Below are 21,301 nucleotides of genomic sequence, written 5' to 3'. Positions count from 1 at the left end.
ATTACTGCTTTAACTATGGATCTGGGGCAGAGAGACTGATGCCATCCCTAGTGTGTGCCAGGGCTCCCTTTTATGACATCAGTTTCAAATCCATTTTTATTGAATTACTACCTTTATGCTTTGGGTTTCAAATTCACCTATTTCCAGTATTTCTTTTGTATGTTTGCCATGGTGAAATTTCTAGTCTGCTGTTCTTTGTCATCACAGATGGAGGCCACAGAAATGGAGCCCCTGTATCCTAGTGCCAGAGTCTGTCAGGCAGGGAGTAATGGGTACCAGTGAAGCCTGCGGAAAGGGGGTGCAAACAAGAGGTAAGGGAATTTCAAAACAGTTTTTCTAATCAAATGTAATTCAAAGTTATGTTGCTTTTATAAATTGTTTTCTATTTTTATATTTGGATAAGTTGTGATATTACTGGATTGGATTGTCTATGAGTGCTTGAGTTTAAGGTTGGCATTAGTTAATGCTGACATTAGACCACCTTTTGACCATAACTAGCTAGTGCACCTAGGGACTAATGCAATGTAAGAAAGTATATGTTCTCAGTCATTAGCATACCTTATCTGATGGTCCAAATGCACAATGGATATTAGTCAAAGAATGAAGGGATGTGCTGAAATTGGGTCTGATAATATATATTGTACATTTTAGATGCTCATTAATGAATGAATTCATTGCTGAATGAATTAACTAATCATAGCAATCATGACTTACACCTGATTGTTATGTATGTACTTGCTGTGTGTTTCATATGGGATATGCATAGAAATGAACTATTAAAATTTCTGGTGCTTGCTTCAGTAGCACATATACTGAAATTGGGCCAATATAGAGAAGATTAGCATTTCTCCTGTATAATGATGACATGCAGATTTGTTATACACTCCATATTTTAAAAAATTTTTCTGGAAGATCTTGTGAATTGACTTCTGGGTCTGCATATAAGTGCCGTTTATCATCGATGTCTAGAAGGTGTGGCATATTGAAATCTCTGAAAAGCACTCAGAAACTCATCAGGTTGCTCACTGTTCTGTTTCATTTAGAATTCACATGCCATTTATATAAGGCTTAACAAGAAGGTTTTGTTCTTAAAATCTGACCACTCTGTCACTAAAGGGATGTATGTAGTGAAACTCAGGCCTTGTAGGACCAGCTGTGTATCACTGGTTTCATAATTCAGCTGAAAAGCATATTGAGAATTATTTTTCTTCCTATTGCATATCATATTAGTCAGGATCAGTCATCTCAGCCAGCGTAATAACTCCCTTCTTTGTTGATTCTAAGGTATAAGAAGCCCAGTGTGGGTGGATGGCAGTTTTAAATTCCAGGTCAAGGAAATCATAGCTATGTTTTTAGTGGAAGCATTCCTCCCTCTGGAAATAACACCTTTAGGGCAGCAGAACATAAGATTGCAGAGGAACTGGAAGCAAACATTTTACTAATGGATTACTAAGAGTAAGCTATACCAGTGCCATTTCCACCCTTGACTCCTGGGCCTGCGAATCCTGGATATGGGAGAAAAAAAGAAAAACACCACATATTGGATGCTTCTGGAAAACTTTTCCCTAGCCCTGAAAGGTATTGCCCCCTAACTGGTGCTGTAATTAAGTCTTCAAAAGACCTTTTCACCATTATATCAAACCAGGATGGTGGGGGACTTGGTAAGACCAGTAGAATCAGTGAGCATGGGCACATTGCCAGGTCTCAATTGCTGGAAAGTGAGATCCTTGATCCAAAATAATGTTGTGTGGAATATCACGATGATGGACAAGGTGTCCTGTAAGTCCATGGATGGTAGTGTCAACTGAAAAAAATGCAGCAGCATGAGAATTGTGAGTTAAGTAGCTGAGGAGCTACTCCAGAGAGGGAGTAGGGGAGGTCGATATTATGTATATGTTTATAGTGAAGGGGGATACATTTTATCAAGTACACCTTTTGCCAGAGTCTTGCTGCTAGTCTTGAGGAGCAGATGTCTTCCTTAATGATTTCAGTGCTTTGCTAGATAAAAGATGCAAGAATTTGAGCTCACAAAATCTTCTCTTGAAAATAAGTAACTATCTAAAGGCCTTCTCTGCTAGTTTATCACAGAGCACAGAGTGCCTCATTCCTGATCATTGCCCTGAACTCCTTTCTGAGTGGGTTGAAGGTCAGTGACTGCAATGGCTAGTGACTTCATCCTTGTAGAGGCAGATGGCAAGTGATCAGTTTTATCTTGCAGTGGGTAATTTTGATAGAAGCATTGCTTTCAGGAAAGGCAAATCCTTATCCTATTTGAATAACTACCTATCCGGTAAGAACAAAACACCGCACCTTCTATGATGGAAGTAGTCCAGTGTAATGAACCTGCCACTGTGTAGCTGATCACCTTGGGGAGTGGTCCATACTGGGGGCCCAGCACTGGCCCCTGATGCTGGCAGACTGAGCACTCAGACCTGACTGTAGCCAAGTTGCCCTGGATGCATGGAAGCCCACAATGCTGAGCCCCTGCATAGCCTTCCTTCCCATCACCATGGCCACTTTGTTCAGGAGCTCATTAGGTGATGGCAAGGGTAGCTGAGGACAGAGTCTGACTCATATCCACAGAATGGGTCATCCTATCCAATGCTTATTAAAATCTTTCTCAATTGAGGTCAGTCTTTAGGAAGCATTCACATGGCATACATATATTGCATACACATATGTTCACGTTGTTGCCAATTCAGAGAAGTCTATCCACATACCACACATGCCTACCTTCCCTTATTACCGATTTTCTAACTGTGTTCCTCTTGCTGGCCATCTGGCAAAATGATTGGCCACAGCATGTGCGTCTGTATTTAATTCCACAGCTGGCTGTTTCTCCTTCCAACCAAAGTGCACAACCGTACATGCTGCCTGAAGTTCTACACATTGGGATGACTGCCTTCCCTCTGTCTTTCAGGGGTTAGTGTCACAGCTGTCCATTTGGATGCCCACACATCATGCAGAACCATCCATAAACCAGGTCAAAGTATTCTTTTCCTCTGTCAACTGATGGTAGGAAATTCCCCATGAGGATGTATGTGCAGACTGGAAGAGAGAGGATAGTTTGGCAAAGGTGGGGACTGTGGGCAGTTGGGCCACTTCTTCATGTAACATACTGTGCCTTCAGGCCCTCCTTGGGTTTGATTACATATATACCATGTCCATGTGATGATGGGGTGCTGCTGTGCATGTCGTACTTGTGGCTTGATGGCTCAGATAATATCCAGCTCATGATGGGCAGCTCAGGGTGTGTGGTTAAGCATGCAGCCTCTATGAAGGCCCAGTAGCTGGCCAAAAGGTGTTTCTCAAATGGAGAGAAGTCCTTTGCAGAGGACGGCAGGGCTGTGCTCCACAATCGGAAGGAGCTAAACAGCAATTCACCTGTAGGAACCACCCATGTGCCCCAGGGAGCATCTGTACCTGCCACTGACATTTCAGGCACCGCTGGATCTGCTGATCCTGCGGCCGAGTAGCAGAGCAGCTTTCCCAGCAGCCTGAACCTGTTACAGAGCTTGTTTATTTGTTTCTTTTTCTTTCCTGGGCCCCACTCAGAACTAGCAGTTTTTCAGATCGCTTGGCAAATGGGCTGGAGTTACACACCCAAACGAGGACTGTGTTGCCTCCCAAATCTGAAGAGACACAATATGCTAGATGCTGTATCTCTATTTCAGTTGCAGAAAGGGCCATATATAATAAGGTGTCTTTCCCTTGGAAGGGGTTCTCAGCATGCCTCACATGGCTGGACCTTCAGACCTTTCACTGGAGTTGAAAGCCTCTGAACCTTCTCAGGGCTGCCCTGGCAGCTCACGTGATAAAGAATCTGCCTGCAACACAGGAGACCTGGATTCAGTCCCTGGGTCAGAAAGATCCCCTGGAGGAGGGCATGGCAACCCATTCCAGTATTCTTGCCTGAAAAATCCCATGGACAGAGGATCCTGGCAGTTACAGTCCATGGGGTCACATGAACTTTCTCAAATTTACTTCTAACTCTCTGACATGAAAATGTCTTGCCAGTGAGTCTAGACTTGTTTCTTCTTGCTCATTATGTCTAATCAGAATAAAGTCACCAGTGTAATGGGTCAGTGTGATATCTTGTTGAAGGAAAAGTGATCGAGCTTGGGTTAGAATTCAGTCCCTAATAGCTATAACTTGGAAATGATGTCCTTGACGGAACATTTGCAGATGTAACTTTGATGTGCAAGATAGTTAGATTTAGGACTTTTCAGAGGCTGTACAATGGCTATGAATTACAGGAAGGAACCACTTCTTAATAACATTTTGTTTCCCTATGTCAGAAAATTGTTATAATAATATAATCTTGTTATTCCAAGGCTTGTACTTACTTTCTGCTGCAAAGTTGTTATTAAATATTTAGATCAGCAAAATCTACATAAATGAAATATTTTAAAAATGGTTTCTTTGGGACTTCTGTGACCGTCCAGGGGTTAACAGTCCGTGCTTCCAACACAGGGAGTGCAGGTTTGATCCCTAGTTGGGGAACTAAGATCCCTTCTGCCATGCTGCACAGCCAAAAATAAAATGGTACCTTTGTACAGAACACAGTGTAGCTGTATGTTGACCTAGACTTTGATGCTCTGTGATACTAGAGATAATTATGGTCTGTTTCCATTGCAAAATCATTTACTGAATTCTGCAGAGACGTTGCTCTTAAATTATGTAGAAAGTTATCCTATAGTAGCAAATTATTGTATCTATCTTAGAAGTATTTTAAATGGATTCTAGCTGGAGCCCAGATAGTCCTTCAAAGTAGACAAGGTAGACAGATACCTGTTGTTCGGTCACTAAGTTGTGTCTAACTCTTTGTGACCCTATGGACTGCAGCCCTCCAGGCTTCCCTGTCCTTCACTATCTCCTGGAGTTTGCTCAAACTTATTTCCATTGATTCGGTGATGCCATCCAACCATCTCCTCCTCTGTTGCCTCCTTCTCCTCCTGCCCTCAATCTTTCCCAGCATCAGGGTCTTTTCCAATAAGTTGACTCTTCACATCAAATGACCAAGTTATTGGAGCTTCAGCTTCAGCATCAGTCAGTCCTTCCAATGAATATTCAGGGTTGAATTCCTTCAGGATTGACCGGTTTGATCTCCTTTCTCTCCAAGGAACTCTTAAGGGTCTTTTCCAACACCACAGTTCAAAAGCATCAATTCTTCAGGCTCAGCATTCTTTCTGAGTGTTCCCCAAGTTAGACCCCAACATCAGAGAATTCCTAATATTGGCTTGTTTGGAAATTTGCACTTCTAAATCAATAGGATGGGTCTCCGGTTTTAAGAGAGTGGAACAAATGTATTTCTACTCCATTCTTTTCTCTAAAATTACTTCAAAACCAGCAAGAAAAACATGAAAGAGTAACAAAAATGTAAACTTCAATGAGATAAATTTTTTTATAAAATTGTTCCAGAGAACAAGAAGCACAATAAGCTCACTTTCAAGCAAATTTAGGAGTCGTCGATAACCTCAGTCATATGATGTGGAAAGTGGATGGAGATACAAGTAAAATATGGGGTAACATCTTATGGAAAAATCTGAACAAACTTTTTGGCTAATCTAGTAATTTGCAGAGCAGGGTTATAAGTGTGTATGGGGATGGAGGGTTGAAGAGAAACAAGGTCCTCTGGCCTGAACAACTCCAAAAATGCACCACCTTCTACAGAAGAAAGTGTAGAAGGAAGTGCAAGGCTGTGTGTGGGAGTGTGTGTGTACATGTGCATGTATGTGTTGGGGGTGGGGGCAAAATCAGGAGCTTTTGAGAGTCTGACTAAAGAGCTGTGTACACCCGCCACGCCCTCCCCCTCACCCTGGAGAGTCAGGCTCCCACCTTTTCCTATTCGTGTAGGAGCCTGGAGGGTTTTTTTGCAGATGTAGAACCAGAGAGGTTGTGGATTTAGGACTACAGTCAGAGGGGAAAGGAGCCAAGGGGCTGCGTGAAGTCAGGAGGATCAAAGTGAGGAATCAGGAGATGCTCAGCCCCTTCCTCCGCTGCTGTAACGTGCTGGTCAGGTGGATTTTACACCCTTCTATCCCATGGAAGCCCAGCAATCTGGAAGCACTTACCATTTACATTTTTCTTTGAGGATTTTTTGAATCACAGAGGGAACATGAATTCAGACCCTGAAGTCCTAAAAAGGCCAGCTTGAGATTATAAATTCTCACAAAACAGTTTGGTCCCCTCACCATCTCGGATTAAATTGTAGACATACAAGTGGCCATGGCAAATGTGTTACTTGGCATGTTTCTTTCCAGTCTATCCTTACACTGAGGGCCAGCCTTTGTGGTCATCACTTCTGGCATGGAGTATTTTATGAAATTCCCTATAACAGGCCTTAAAGTCATGAAAGTGGAAACTTAAGTCTCCAAGATTTTATAGAAACCCTGAGGATAAAGTTTGTGTCTCTTGTGTACCTTGCATCCTGAGCTTTTACTTTGCTTGTACTTTATTGGCTCCTTTCCTCTGAGCCAACCCTGCAATCTATTTAGAACAGATATATTTTACCCAATGTCCTTTTTTTTTTCTTTTTCACGAAGAAGGCTTTTTATGATTTCTAAGCAATTATGCCATCCCAAACAGAAGTGCTCCTTATTTTATCTTACTGTGTTTATGTTGCTGATTAACTGATTTGCAGTAAGAATACCTTTATATAATACTTTTTACTCAAAAACAGGAAAACAAAATATAGAAGCGCAAACAGAATTACAGCTGTCACTTGCATCTGTACAGTCTTCAAGGAAATGGGCATTCAGATTCCTTTGTCCTAACTGTGTCATGCTTCAAGGAAAGACTGGGTATTCTCTCTACACAGCTTCTTGTGCTTGCTCTGAATTAAGAAGGGATGATAGGGACTTTCCTGATGGTCCAGTGGCTAAGACTTTGCTCTCCTAATGCAGGGGGCCTGGATTCAATCCCCAGTCAAGGAATTAGATCCCACATGTCGCAACTAAAGATCCTGCAGGCCACAACTAAGATGCAGCGCAGCCAAATAAATAAATAAATATAAAAATAATTGTATAAAAAAGAAGGAATGATAGCTCAGCTTCTATGGAAAATGAAAGCATTAGAGGAAGAAACCTAAATATTCCAGCATACTTTGATGTGTCTACCCTTCACAGGGTAGAATATCAGTACTAAAACGAGAACGAGTAAGAATGTGGGCATGTTAGAAGGGCAGTGAGTTTGTCTGTGGATACCGTGGTCTGATTCTTGTTTTGCTATTCACAGTGACTGCTTTAAAGCTAGTTTAATGGACTTAGCAGTATTTTTCTTTAGGATAGTGCTTTCCTCTCATTCAGAAGTTTGTGGGTATACTCTATCATAGCAGAGAGACTTGACGTCTATGACACTGTAATGGATACAAAGTAAGTACTGGAGATCAAAATTGTGCTGCCTTGGATATTCATGACTTCCATGAAGTACGTGCATTCTCTTTTGGTTTGTTCTCACTGAACAATGTTTATGGGGACCAAGGGAGGCAGATCTCTAATCTTCTATCAAATCTTTTTGTTCTGTTATAGCCACGCTTTCCGGGAAACAGACTCACTCAGAAGGACAATGCAGATAGTGGAGTGCAGTTTATTACGCCGGCGGGCCCAAGGCAGAGTCTCCTCTTAGCCAAGGACCCTGTCCAGCATTTGTGAAAATCTTTTATACCCCATGCGTACGTGCCTAAACCCACCACCTGCCCCATGTGTACGTGTCTAAACAGTCAATAGTCAATAAGCCCGCAGTTACATTTCAACCAGTTAATAATCGATAAGCCTGTGATTACATCCTGATAGATACGAAAAAAGATTATGACCTGTCCGGAGACAGGTGTGATTACGGTATGCTTCCTCTTAGGCAATGAGTAGCCTGGATGTGATCTTCAAGATTCCTCTGTCTGGAGGGGGTCTTATCCTTCCATTGTCGTCCCCACAGGCACTAAGCAGAGAGTTCAGAGTCCACTGGAGAGGCAGCCGAGCACGGCCAGCACGGACAGGCCTGAGATGGAGTCCAGGCCCTATGAATTCCTTCTTCAGTTCTTCCTTAAATTGGTTTTTATCACCATGAGAGGCATAGACTTCTTCCACAATAGTCTAGATGGAACCTGTGTGTTTTCATTTTGTTCAGAGGATCTCATTATTTTTTTTAAACTGAGTTATAATAAACACAATATTATATTAGTCTCATGTGTACCACATAGTGATTTGATATTTTTATTCATTCATTTTATTCATTATTCATTGTGAAATGATCTCAGCAATAAGATCGGTTATCATCCATCACCATACAAAGTTGTTACATTATAGCCTGTATTCTCTATGTGTACATTACAACCCCCTGACTTATTTTATAGTGGTAATCTATACTTTTAATCAAGGGTTCTCTTTAAAAGTTTTGATGTATGATGCAGGGCACCAAAAGCCTGTGCTCTGTGACAACCTGGAGGGATGGGGTGGGGAGGGAGGTGGGAGGAGGGTTCAGGAGGGCGGGGACACATGTATGCCTATGGCCAATTCATGTTGATGTGTGGCAAAAACCATCACAATATTATAATTATCCTCCAATTAAAATAAAGATTTTCTTTACTTTTTTTAAAGGTGCTCTTCCGGGGGGGGGGGGGGTGGGAACTTGGGCAAAGTAATCTACTTTCAGTATAAGTTCTGGGTTACTTTTCTTTTTAAAAGTCAAAGAGTTAGAAATAGTTAGGATGGTATTAGGGCTTCCCTAGTGACTCTGTCCTGCCAATTCAGGAGACGCAGGAGACTAGGATTCCATCCCTGGGTCAGGAAGATCCCCTGGAGAAGGAAATGGCAACCAGTCCCATATTCTTGCCTGGAGAATCCCATTGGACAGAAGAGCCTTGCTACAGTCCATGGAGTCACAAAGAGTCAGACATGACTGAGTGCACACACATATATGCACACAGATACACATGAGGATTAAGTTAAGTTTGCTAACATCCTTTCATTTTAAGAATTTAAGAGACTATTTCTGAATGATTGGACTTTTTAATCTCCAGGTAGAGGCAGTCTTAGTCCTTTAGCCGTATAAGTTGCACAAATTTATATTTTTCCATATTCATCTACATAGATCACAGCAAGAAATTGTTTCAGTGGATTCAGAGAGGGAAACAAATATACAGAATTTATGACTGAACAATAGTCAAAGACAAAGATTGTCACTGTCATCTCTATTTTTATGTTTGGTTAAGGAGGGAGAGGGGAAAGATAACTTCTTCCATTAGCTTCAAAACTTGAATGAAAATGAGCTACATTAGCTATGAACTGTGGGCATTTCCAGGAGAGAGTCAAGAGTAACTCTGGCTACCTCCAGAACTCTGTCCACAGATGTAACTGTTTCTTAAATGATTAAAGATATTTGGTGATATCTTTCCTATTTCAAGAAGGGAGTACATGACACCACTTGCGACCCCATATCAACTAGGGTTTCCAATCTAGACAATGAGAAACACTGTTTTCAAAAACTTTTGTATTTTCATTTTTGGGAACTATGAGCTCATCTCATAGACAATAAATTATCCGACCCCAGGATTCTTTGTATCAAATATCATTCTTGGAGGAATTTGTAACTTCAGTTCTGACTTCAACATCAGAATAACCAGTTGGAAGACATGATGTTCTTTGTTAGTTTGTCTTACTAATCATCACCTGATATGGAAACAATTTAGTATAAAGATTCTAAGGAACTTTAAAAATCTCTTTTAAATATAATTTGTTAAAGTACATAAATAAAAAAAAAAATCAGGTTAGAGTGTAGAAATTAAATTGACAATGTAGGGCAGCTCTCTAAGTGAAAATATCTTGGATTTTAACAAAAAAGCAGATTTTATAATACAGTAGGCATTGGTTTAGAGAGTAAAATGTGGGACTTATAGCAAAGATTGCATTTTAATAAGTGAATAATGATTCTGAGTGGTTATTTTTCATTTTCTTTGCATGTTTTAGGGTAGGATTAGCTATGTGGCTTTCATGGTTCCTGCAGGTAAAATATGCACCTTTTTTCGAAAATTGGCAATAAATTAGAAATAAATATTAAAGGAGGTGAGTGACCTAAGGCATGGGCATGATGCTTTAGTTAACGTAATGTGAACTAAAATTCAGAGATGTTGTCTCATGCCTGCCTCTCTATTTTTTAACATAATAAGCTATAATGCAAAGCACAAAGTAACTCCTCTGTCCACCTTCACCCCACCCGTATCATCAGCAGGTATTTTTCCCTGATGGAATGAGGAGTGGAGGGTGGGAAGGGATTCCCCCCCCCCCTTTTTAGGAATACAGTTATTTGCTAAACTGGGAGCAATAATTTTCTCTTATGACTTGCATGGCTCTTAGTTACAGAACTATTTTCCCTTCAGGAATGTTAATATGAATTTCAAAGTCTACTGCAAGCTGTGTAAATGTAACAGGGTTATGCTTCTCTTGTTCAGGACCAGAATTCAGTATCTTCAAATAGATATGAATCTCCAGGCCTCCCTAAGCTCTCAGGTTACTAAGGTCAAGGTATTCATTTCTATTTAGCCCAGGAGCTATTTTGGGGTTGAATCAGAAGGAGGTTAAGTTTGCATTTTTATTTGCATTTCTAAAGGAAACGGAAACCTCAGCATTCCTCTAGTAGCAGCAAGAGGAGAATGAGCTTACATAAAAGGCTCTAAAAACTAACAGAAGAGCAACAAAATTCAGACAAACCTCTGCTCTGGATTTGAATATGGTTGACTCTTGAATAAGATGGGTTTGAAATACACGGGTCCATTTACATGCAGATACTTTTCAATAAGCATAAAGGTAGCTCTCCATATTCATGGGTTTCATATCCAAGGATTCAACCAACTGTGGATCAAGTCTTCATTTGTGACTGGTTGAATCCACAGATTAGGCATTGGTTTGATCAGTGGATTCAGAGGATCATTTTATATAAGGGACTTGAGCATTAGTGGATTTTGGTATCTGAGTGGAGCTCCTGGAACCAAAGCCTCTCATACACCAAGGATTGACTATAGTTTCAAAAGAGGTAAAACAAGTGCCTTTTTTAGGCCAATCACGTTTTGAAGGATTCACATGGTAAGACACAAAGCATCTTTTAACCCGGATGCATGCGTGTGTGTGCGCTCAGCTGCCTCAGCCCTGTCTGACTCTGTGTGACCCTATGGACTGCAGCCTGCCAGGCTCCTCTGTCTATGGGATTTTCTTTAGGTAAGAATACTGGGGTGGGTTGCCATTTCCTCCTCCAGAGGATCTTCCCGACCCAGGGATTGAACCCATGTCTCTTGTGTCTCCTGCATTGCAGATGGATTATTTTAACCACTGAGCCACCTGGGAAGCTGTGAGGAATGATAATTAAAACTCTATTACAGTCAATTAAACTCAGTAGGTTTAAGGATGATCAACCTCATAACAAGATCCTGAAAAGGAAAAACTCAAAGCAAGACAGCTGGGTTGGGATCAACCAAGGCTTTGTAATTACACCACAAAGGGTTTTGAAAGCCTATGCCACAGTAGTAACTTTGGTAATGGATCAGAGGGAATATACATAAAAGGAATTTTATGGAAAAATAAGAATGTATAGCTACAAGTATACACAGTGTTGTACTGTGCTTAGTCGCTCAGTCATGTCCAGCTCTTTGCAACCTCATGGACTGTAGCCCATCAGGCTCCTCTATCCGTGGGGATTCTCCAGGCAAGAGTACTAGAGTGGGTTGCCATGTTCACCTCCAGGGGATCTTCCCAGTCCAGGTATTGAACCCAGGTCTCCCACATTGCAGGCAGATTCTTTACCGTCTGAGCCACCAGGGAAGCTTCATTTATATACAGAATTAAGGATAATGGGGACTTTAAAAGATTCAATGGTTTTAAAATATCCAGTGAAAACAATATCATCACAAAAATTTGACATAAGTGACATAAATACCAACATAAAAATGGGAAGAAGGAGAGAGAGGAGAGAGATACACAATATTTGAGTATTGTTAAAAAAAAAATTCAACCTAGTAGATTTGAAGATGTAGTTGTCTTTCAGCCCATCTAACTACTAGCAGGGTGCTCCAAGGAGTTGTACAAATTGGAAGATTTATATAGGAAGAAGGATGAAGCAAGGGAGCTATTAACAAAAGAAAAGAAAGGATATTGAGGCCAGGACTTCCGTTATGTGGGGGAGAAGGGATGTTAGAGTTGTATCATGCAGATTTCTTCTCCCTCTGGGGTTACAGAGACCTTATGTGGCAGATTACCTCATTGGTGTAGACCAGACAATTCTAGACTGGTACTTTTCTGGAAAAGGTCAAAAGTTCAATTGCGTTAGATATTAAATCTAGATTTGCCATCATGGGCTTTAGCACAAGTAACACCATTTTGGCCCTGTGTTTTTCTCTTTAATAATTACCCCCTTTTGATCAGATTATCATCCTAACTGAGCAAGATGCTAAAAATTTAAGGCTTTAGCATTAGTCTCAGCTACTGCTTTGTTGATCTTTGGTGTGGTAATCATAGGTCATGATGTTTTTGCTGAACCATAGTGTTATTCACAGGTCACAACGTCAGATCCACAATTTTTATGTTGGTTATTCTCATTGCTTCTTTTCTGATGTTTTGGTCTTAGGGAGATGATGTTCCTGCTGGTCGGTGGCTGCAAACATGCATTTGAAACCAGGAGAGGATACAGTGTACCAGGGAGATTATTATTCTTATAAACAGGATAATTTACAGTGTTTGCAGTGCATTTCAGAGCCCTGGTCTCCAAGACCCAAACCAGTCAAAGAAACACTTTGAAGGAGTCACCCTTTAAGCTGAGTGCCTTACTCACTGATCTTACATACTTGAGTTTCAGCTTCCCCAGAAATATCAATCCAGGTACAGCAAGTACAGACACCTCCTTGCTCAGCCCAAGAATGATCAAGAGCTATCCTATTATCAAAAACAAGCATGGCCTGAGAGTCCAATAGTTTATTTGGAGGAAGCTAATATCTCCATAATGGAATCTGCAGTGTCTCTAAGAGTTAAGGAAATGTTCCTGATCATAATCTCATTTGTTATTAACTCTTAACCAGGGAAGTGGAGTTCCACCAGAGGAATCAGTTCCTGAGTCTTGAATGCCTCCTGGTGGGTCCTTCCTTGAGCCCTTAGGAGCATAGTTAGATAGCCTAAGATAGGAGCCAGCCATCTAGGCATTGATAGGCCTAAGGAGAATAAGGAGAATGACTACTACCACAATCACAAGACTTGTCAGCGCACAGTTCATTCCTGTTTGGAGGTATAATGAATGGCTTCATTCACAAGGACTGCTGTGTTTACCCATTCAAGTCAGGAGTCAATCAGATTTTTAGCACACATTGGAAGACAATGTCCTAGCCTGCAATAGAGTCATCCTAAATTCTAGAGGCTACTCCCTCACACCCCTGTACAATGCCTTACAGAAATGACAGCATTATCTTCCCAGGCCAATGAAAACATGAAGGAAAAAAAAATAAATAAGAAAGGAAGGTTTTCATGTTTAGCTAAAGGAGAAAGTGTTGATCTGGCATCTCAAACCAAAGCAGTCTACCTACATTGATGTCAGCTATTTTCCTTCCTTGAGTCAGTGGTCTCTAGCATTTGCATAAGACCAGGTGTCAGGTGGAGTCCTCCTGAACTGAGAGATGTGTCAGTATGTTCTAGTTTTGCAGCAATGTCAATGGTCAGGAGCTCATGGTGAGGTCCTTTCCAATGGGGCTTTAGGGCTGTCTTTAAGCTCCCTTCAAGATCAGAAGGATGGGAGAAAATTGGAAACATTAGTTTGGTGAGTTGTAGCCAGATACTTGAGGAAGCTAGAACAATTCAAGATCCAAGCTCACAGGTATCTAACAAAACCTCAAAGATAATTAACAGGACTAGAATCTAATATTTGCAAAGTTGGAAACATAGTTTTTCTCTCTACAATTACTTCCATTTTTTACCAAGTATAATCACAATGAAACTCATTTGTTTATATATAACTTAGCCTAGTTATTTTTTATTATTATTTATTTTTAATTGAAGGATAATTGTTTTACAGAATTATGTGGGTTTTTGCCAAACATCCAACATGAATCAGCCGTAGATACACATATCCATAGGTATCCCCTTCCTCTTGAGCCTCCTTCCCATCTTCCTCCTATCTCACCCCTCTAGGTTGTTACAGAGCCCTGGTTTGAGTTCCCTGAGTCTTGTAGCAAATCCCCACTGGCTATCTATTTTACATATAGTAATGCAAGTTTCCATGTTGCTGCCTAGTTATTGATATAAGTGAAGCAAGAATAATGATTGATCATAAAAATTATCTTTTAAGACAGCTTTGCTGAAACCTTATAAGCCAGGGATCAGGTTGATTTTTCCAAGCAGTTGCTTAAAGCTCTATGGTCATATGTGAGTCTGTTCACAACTCTCTCAAAGATGACATTGCAGTCAAAGTGATGGGGATATAGCTAGTCTTTCTAATTGTGCCCTATTACAAGGAGGACAGATTCTTACTAAACTTATGTAGACAAATATATTGTCATGAAAATAATACTCGCTGAAAATTTCTGAATTTTGGAGGGATCAGGTAGGAAGAAAACATCAGTGTTTCATCATTGTAAAGCATAGTTTACCAGGTTCATGTAAGTCATAAATAGCTTAAGAGAAAAGGTCTCCTTAAATCTGGAAAAAATGAAACATTAGCGCATCCTCCTCGGTTTGGTTTACTGGTTTAATGTAACTACTACTTGTTCTGCTTGAATTCAGTTTTCCCATTAGTTCTCCCCGTCTTGCCTCGTGATTGAGGGTGACAGGACGGTGATAATTCCCAGCAGTTTGCCAGGTTTTCATTAAGGCTGATATGATTTGCCCAATGAAGTGGTACCTCGATCACTGGAGATAGTGGAAGATGTATCCCAATCGAAAAACACATTTTCTAATGCTTTCTTTTCCACTGTGAGGGCCCCAGCCTTGTGACAGATGATGGCTTCAACCCATTCAGAGAACATGCATACATACAATGAGAACACCCTGAAAACTCATGCTAAGTGACATTTGAAGAGATTTCTGCTGTAGATGTTCAAAGGGTCCCCAGGGAGGTTATTCGAGACCTCTAAGGATGAAAATAGTTTTGCTTAAAGAGGTACTATGATAGATGAAGAAATGCAAAGACCTAAAAATGGGGTTTTCCAGAGGGTCAGGAAGAACTAACTAATTGGGTTTCCCATAGTTTGAACTGTTAGTCTCATTTATGGTTATTGTTTACTCATCTTAATTTCTCTGATTCAAGAGCAGATGATTGCCATGTTACAAGGACATCAGGATGGCAAGAGTTTGGTAATGAGAGGTCATTTTTTTGCAGAAGCAGAATGAACTTTATCCACCTGTGCCACAATCATTACAGATTCTGTTGCTGCTGCTTTTATATGAAAGTCAGTGAGGGCACCCCCCCCCCCCACCTTCCCCACCACACACACACACAGTTCTCAGGTTCATTTATTCCTCTCAGTGTTAGCATCAATTTTGATGACAGGCAACAGTTTATGCCAGGGCGTATCAGACTTCTAGGAATTCCACATAATTTCATGTATTCCTAAACAGACACAATGTCATAACTTATTTGACTGTGTTTCCCATGTGATTTAACATATTGAATATCAAGTAAGTCTAATTAGCTTGACAAATAGTTTGGAATGTTCCATGGGTTCTCTGGAAAAATCCCATGGTTGCTTCCAGGTCATAAAGACTTTATTTTTAGAATTTGATTTGGGGAAGTTTGTCAAAGGCATCTGGGCTTCCCAGCTGACACTAGTGGTAAAGAACCCATCTGGCAATGTAGGAGACATAAGAGATACAGGCTCCATCCCTGGGTTGGGAAGATCCCCTGGAGGAGGCCATGGCAACCCACTCCAGCATTCTTGGCATGGAGAATCCAATGGACAGAGGAGTCTGGTGGGCTCCAGTCCGTAGGGTCACAAGGAGTCAGACATTACTGAAGCAACTTAGCATGCATGTAGCACACACATCAAAGATATCAAAAGGTTTGAACACTTGACTAAATGGGATCACAGAGCAATATGAAACAATAGTTATCTATTTAGCAATTGAAAGAAATTAAGTTCTAGTTTTATGTAAGTACACTATTGATATTAAAGCATAATTAAAAGTAAACCCTTATAATAGTTTAATTTTTGCCTGCCTGTTTACACAAGGAAAAATTCTCTTTCTCTCTTTAGCCCTTTATACATACTTTTGGAGCCTTTTATATACTTTTGGTTTATTCGTTATACCCAGAAGTTCTAGTTTAGACAAAATTACTCTCATTTCCCTGAACACAAATGCATTTTATTTCTCATCCTTTTATTTAGTCAAAAACACATCCTATTTTTCTTGCATAAGGAAAAGTTTCCTTGTTTATTTTTTTTGGTTTTTACAATTTTCAATAGCATTTGAATTCCTAACCCTTTAGAAGCTTTAATTTTTAGTGAAAATTTAGGAAGTAAAGAATCATGGACTTTTAAATGACTATTTTTTAAAATGACTGTTACATTAACAAAATAATAAATATTTTTATAATCTCTAGAGACATGGAAATTTCTCAACATGACACTAAACATGTTTACTGATAGAACCAAATTTATCTTTAGTATCTTTGTAATAAGAAGCCCAAAGTAGATAAACCTATGTTCGTTAATGTTTCCATATTTTTTTTCTTATTTGGAGATACTGTAGATATTCAATGAATTCTGATCATTTAACTTAGCAAAGCTCTAAGATACCAAAAAGAATTTTGGAACCTATTTTTAACTACATATACTACAAAATGTAATTGTTGCTAAAATGTTTTTCTGTATCTCTTATCCAAATTACACTACATCTATCTGAGTCATTTGCTCCCACAAATTAGGTTTAGATTACCTATGAAAACTTCATCATACCAAGTTATTTTTCTTTCTGACAAATTTTAAGCCTATGTAGAATAGAAGTATTATATTTAAAGCTAATAGCTCCAAAGATATGTCTGTTTTAGTAATCCAACAAAGTTAAACTAGTTTTTATTTACCAAAGATAATCTTAGATCACATGAACTTTAAATAATCATTTGGGTTGGTTTCTGTATTTCTGATGAGAATTTTAGAATAGTCAGTCCTTAAAGTGCTTGACCATCAACCCAATTAAGTAGAGTTCCTTTACAGATTAATTTTGATATGCTATCTTCAGTTCAGTCGCTCAGTCGTGTCCGCCTCTTTGCGACCCCATGAACTGCAGCACTCCAGGCCTGCCTATCACCAGCTCCTGGAGTCTACCCAAACTCATGTCCGTTGAGTCAGTGATGCCATCTAACCATCTCATCCTCTGTCATCCCTTTCTCCTCCCGCCTTCAATCTTTCCCAATATCAGGGTCTTTTCAAATGAGTCAGCTCTTCGCATCAGGTGGCCACAATATTGGAGTTTCAGCTTCAACATCTAGAGGTAGAAAAATACCACTTATCTACAACATACATACATATGGGAAGATGAAAGGTTGTTGCTGAACGATAAGACGCGGGATTCTTGGCCTCCGGAGGAGACGAATTCAATCCGGGGCCAGAGATGAGGCTGGATCGCTCAGAGCTTTTGTGTAATAAAGTTTATTAAAATATAAAAGAGATAGAGAAAGCTTCTGACATAGGCATCATAAGGGGGCAAAAGAGTACCCCTTTGCTGGTATTAGCAATGGAGTTATATACTCTCCAGTGAATCCAAAGAATGTCTGGAGGTTGTAAAGACCTCACCAGACCTACTCCCATAATTTACATTTTAAGATAACAGAGTTGGCCAGAAGGTTTAATCCAAAGATTGTCCTCAGGCAGGATACATCCTTGTAAAGACCAGACCTACTCCCATAATTTATGTTTTAAGATAACAGAATTAGCCAGAGGGCTTAATCCAAAGACTGTCCTCAGGCAGGATACATTATTGTTATATAGTCACTCACAATCTGTTAATGAAAAGAAAGGAATGTCATAAAACTTAGAATGGCACCAGATAATTCATCCCTGGCCATAAAACGATTGACTTGAATCTTGTAGAAGGGCAGATTACCAACAAATAGTTTCATTTACATAGATTAGGGGAACAATACCTGAGTAAGTAGGTTGGGCCATTTGGGGAACCAACTTGAAGATAAGAGTCATAGCTTAAGACAACATTTCCATAAGAAAAAGAAATGTATTGGTTAACTCAGGGTTTGAGAGTAGTTAGCTTCAGGTGAAACCAGGTGTCATGGCAACACAGCATTTTAAGAGAAACCTCCTTTTAAATTTGTATAGAGAAGAAAAAATATCGCTGGTTTGTTTCCTCCTGCCGCTTAAGAGAGATAAAAATGTCTGGCACTTGCAGCCTCTTTCCTCCGTTTGGAGACCCCTGGCCTTCCTGCCTGTTACCCTCTCACATATGGGCAGACACATACACGCAGACACCTTATAATTTTTAATATCTATTGAGGAGACTTATAGATTTGTGAGACTTCTCATTAGCCCAGTTTTCAAATGTTTTCAGTTTTCCCTTCTGATAAGAACCATTTGCATTTCAAATAATGGTTCTTAAGTTCTAGAGAAGATGGATGTAGAAAATCTGTATCACAAAGGCACAGAGAAGGTATCCCAGATTCTTCTGACATGGAGTTTTGGGAGCCAGATTTGCAGGACATTTCTGTTTCAAGTGTCCCAATACCTACAAGTATTTTGAGATAAATACTTACTTTTAGGATTTGCAAGAAGACTGACACCCTCAGTCCACATATTACTGGAATGTTTCTTTCCATCCTGGTACACCTAGCTTAGGAGGAGGACTTATAAAAAAAAAAAAAAAAAAATCCTAGCAGGCACTGGTAGTCATGACCAAATTTCAGACTTGTGAACTCCCATTTTATTTATTCATGGATTTTAGGAGGTAATCCATTTACAAATCCTTTTGAGGATCCTCCTTGGGTTTAGGAAAGTAACTATGGCCTTTCAATTGACCTTTGACCTAGAAGTGAAAGATGTCTGAGTAAGGTCTCCTGTAGTCTCAAGGTAACCTTATTTTAAAATGTAGAGTACTCAGATAAAAGGGGATTGAGCGGAGCCACAGAGAAAGGGAATTGAGAGGAGCCATAGAGAGGATGCCAGTCATCAGGAGTCTCCAACCCATGGGATCTGATGCTGATGATCTCAGGTGAAGCTGATGTCATAATAATAGAAATAAAGTGCACAATAAATATAATGCACTTGAGTTATCTCAAAACTATCCCTCCCCTGGGTGCATGGAAAAACTGTTTTCCGCAAAATCAGTCCATGGTACCAAAAAGGTTGTGGACCTCTGTATATGTCAGTCTTATCATATTTTTATTTCAGACACCTTTATCGCTAATTTATCAGTAATCTTTTGCAATGATTCAGTGAAGCTATTTTGGAATTTTGAAAACATTTGGAGGCTTCTGCATAATCCTTGTTTTTTATTTTCCCCATAATTTTTGCTTTTATGTGCACTTTTAAAATGATTTTATCTATTTGAAACATTCCCCCATAATGGTCATTTTAATTCTAGGTGGTTTTCAGTAAAACTTTGCCATCTTGTTAAATATATTCAGCTCCTAGGACCATCGTTCTTAGACATAAAATAAGCGTGCCGGAAAGTAACACACTCCGCTCTTTGGATGTAAAACACACCATTTCTTTTAGCTGGGACTTTGGGTTTCTCAGAGCCACATTAATCAGCTTCCAGTTACTTCTGATACTCCCATCAATAACTTTTCTTTATTTAATATCTACCCGAGGCTTCCCATTGAACCCAGTCCAGCAAATGTCAGACTCAGTCTGGTTCTTAAATCAGACAGTCTGATCCCAGACGCAGTCCTGTTCTTAAGTTGGACCCAGTTTAACTCCAAGGTAACCGCCACCAATTCCCATGGAATTTTGGACTGAGGAAAACCCAGCAGACCTCAGAGAATGAGCATCATGGACTGATTCCACACAAGTGGAGCGCTGTAGCTGCCAGCGTTTCCCAGTGTGCAATCTGTGGAAGGGTCACAAGCAAAGAATTATTGACCAAACCATCAGCCATTCCCAGTGTGAAATCCAGAGGCAGAGACCTAGGGTTTTCCACGCAGGGAATTACTGTCTGAAAAGCCAATTAGATCCAGAACTCGAAAGCAAAAATGTGGAGGTCAACCAAGAGGAACTCACCAATAGCCCTTGGAAATGCGAGAAAGGCAGTGAACTCAAAGGATCACAGGGCTTCTCACCTATGTTTCTCCTTGCCCCCAGATGCCATTAGAAGTTCACTTCAGATCTCATTGCCACCAATTTGTTAAAAAACAAAACTCAGCTGAGTACATTTGAATCTCTAATTAGCTCTCTTAGATGATTCTTGAATCAGACAGCATCCCATCCAGCAATTAGAATGGCATTCTAAGCGGTTGTACAAAATGGAAGGTTTATGTAGGAAGAAAGGTGCGTCAAGGGAGGTATGCACAAAAGAAAAGAAAAAATTATCTCCAGGTTATCCAACTTCTTTGGTGGTGTCTGTGTGTGTTGTGTTAGTCGTGCTGTCCTGTCCGACTCTTTGTGATCCCATGGACTATATGTAGCCCACCAGGCTCCTCTGTCCATGAGATTCTCCAGGCAAGAATACTGGAATGGGTTGCCATTTCCTTCTCCAGGGGATCTTCCTGACCCAGGGACTGAACCAGGGTCTCCCATGTTCCAGGCAGATTCTCTACCATCTGAGCCATCAGGACAGAGAGAATGGCAAAGGGTACATGTGTATGTGTGTGTGAGAGAGTGCTTTAAAAAAAAACATTGCAATATGGTTGATTTATAATCTTGTGCTAGTTTCAGGTGTGAATCTGAATTCACTTTACGTGAATCTGTTATATGTATATTCACTTTTTTTTTAAAAGATGTGTTTCCCATATAGGCCATTGCAGAATACTGAGTAGAATTTCCTGTGCCATACAGCAGATTCTCATTAGTTATCTATTTTATATATAGTAGTGTGTATATGTAGACCCCAGTCTCCAAATTTATCCTTCCTGACCTTATCCCCTGTGTTTTCTACACCTGTAACTCTATTTCTGTTTTGTAAATAAGTTCTTTTGTACATTTTTTTTTTTATATTCCATGGATAAGTGATATAGGGTATTTGTTTTTCTGTGTCTGATTTAACTTCACTCAGTATGATAATCTCTAGGTCCATCCATGTTGCTGCAAATGGCATTATTTTGAGTCTTTATTTATGACTGAATAATATTCCATTACTCAGCAATGGAATGGTAAAGGTTTTATCATTAAGGGGTA

The 21,301-nt window shown here is 39.9% G+C and overlaps 1 protein-coding gene and 1 non-coding gene across 2 annotated transcripts in view; both read left to right on the top strand.

Annotated features, from left to right (window-relative positions):
• THSD7B (thrombospondin type 1 domain containing 7B) overlaps positions 1–21,301 on the top strand; it is a 972,933-nt gene that overhangs the window by 570,466 nt on the left and 381,166 nt on the right. The window contains exon 11 of the mRNA XM_061135120.1: positions 208–311. Within this exon, the coding sequence (XP_060991103.1) occupies positions 208–311 (104 nt within the window). The remainder of the gene's footprint in view (positions 1–207; positions 312–21,301) is intronic.
• On the top strand, positions 789–895 carry LOC133051338 (U6 spliceosomal RNA). Its single transcript, XR_009691838.1, has one exon. It is a non-coding gene; the product is annotated as a U6 spliceosomal RNA (small nuclear RNA).

Source organism: Dama dama, chromosome 33 (assembly GCF_033118175.1).
Source record: "Dama dama isolate Ldn47 chromosome 33, ASM3311817v1, whole genome shotgun sequence".
Taxonomy (NCBI): Eukaryota; Metazoa; Chordata; class Mammalia; order Artiodactyla; family Cervidae; genus Dama; species Dama dama.
Note: the sequence above shows the minus strand (reverse complement) of the source record. Positions and strands in the feature narration are given on the sequence as shown.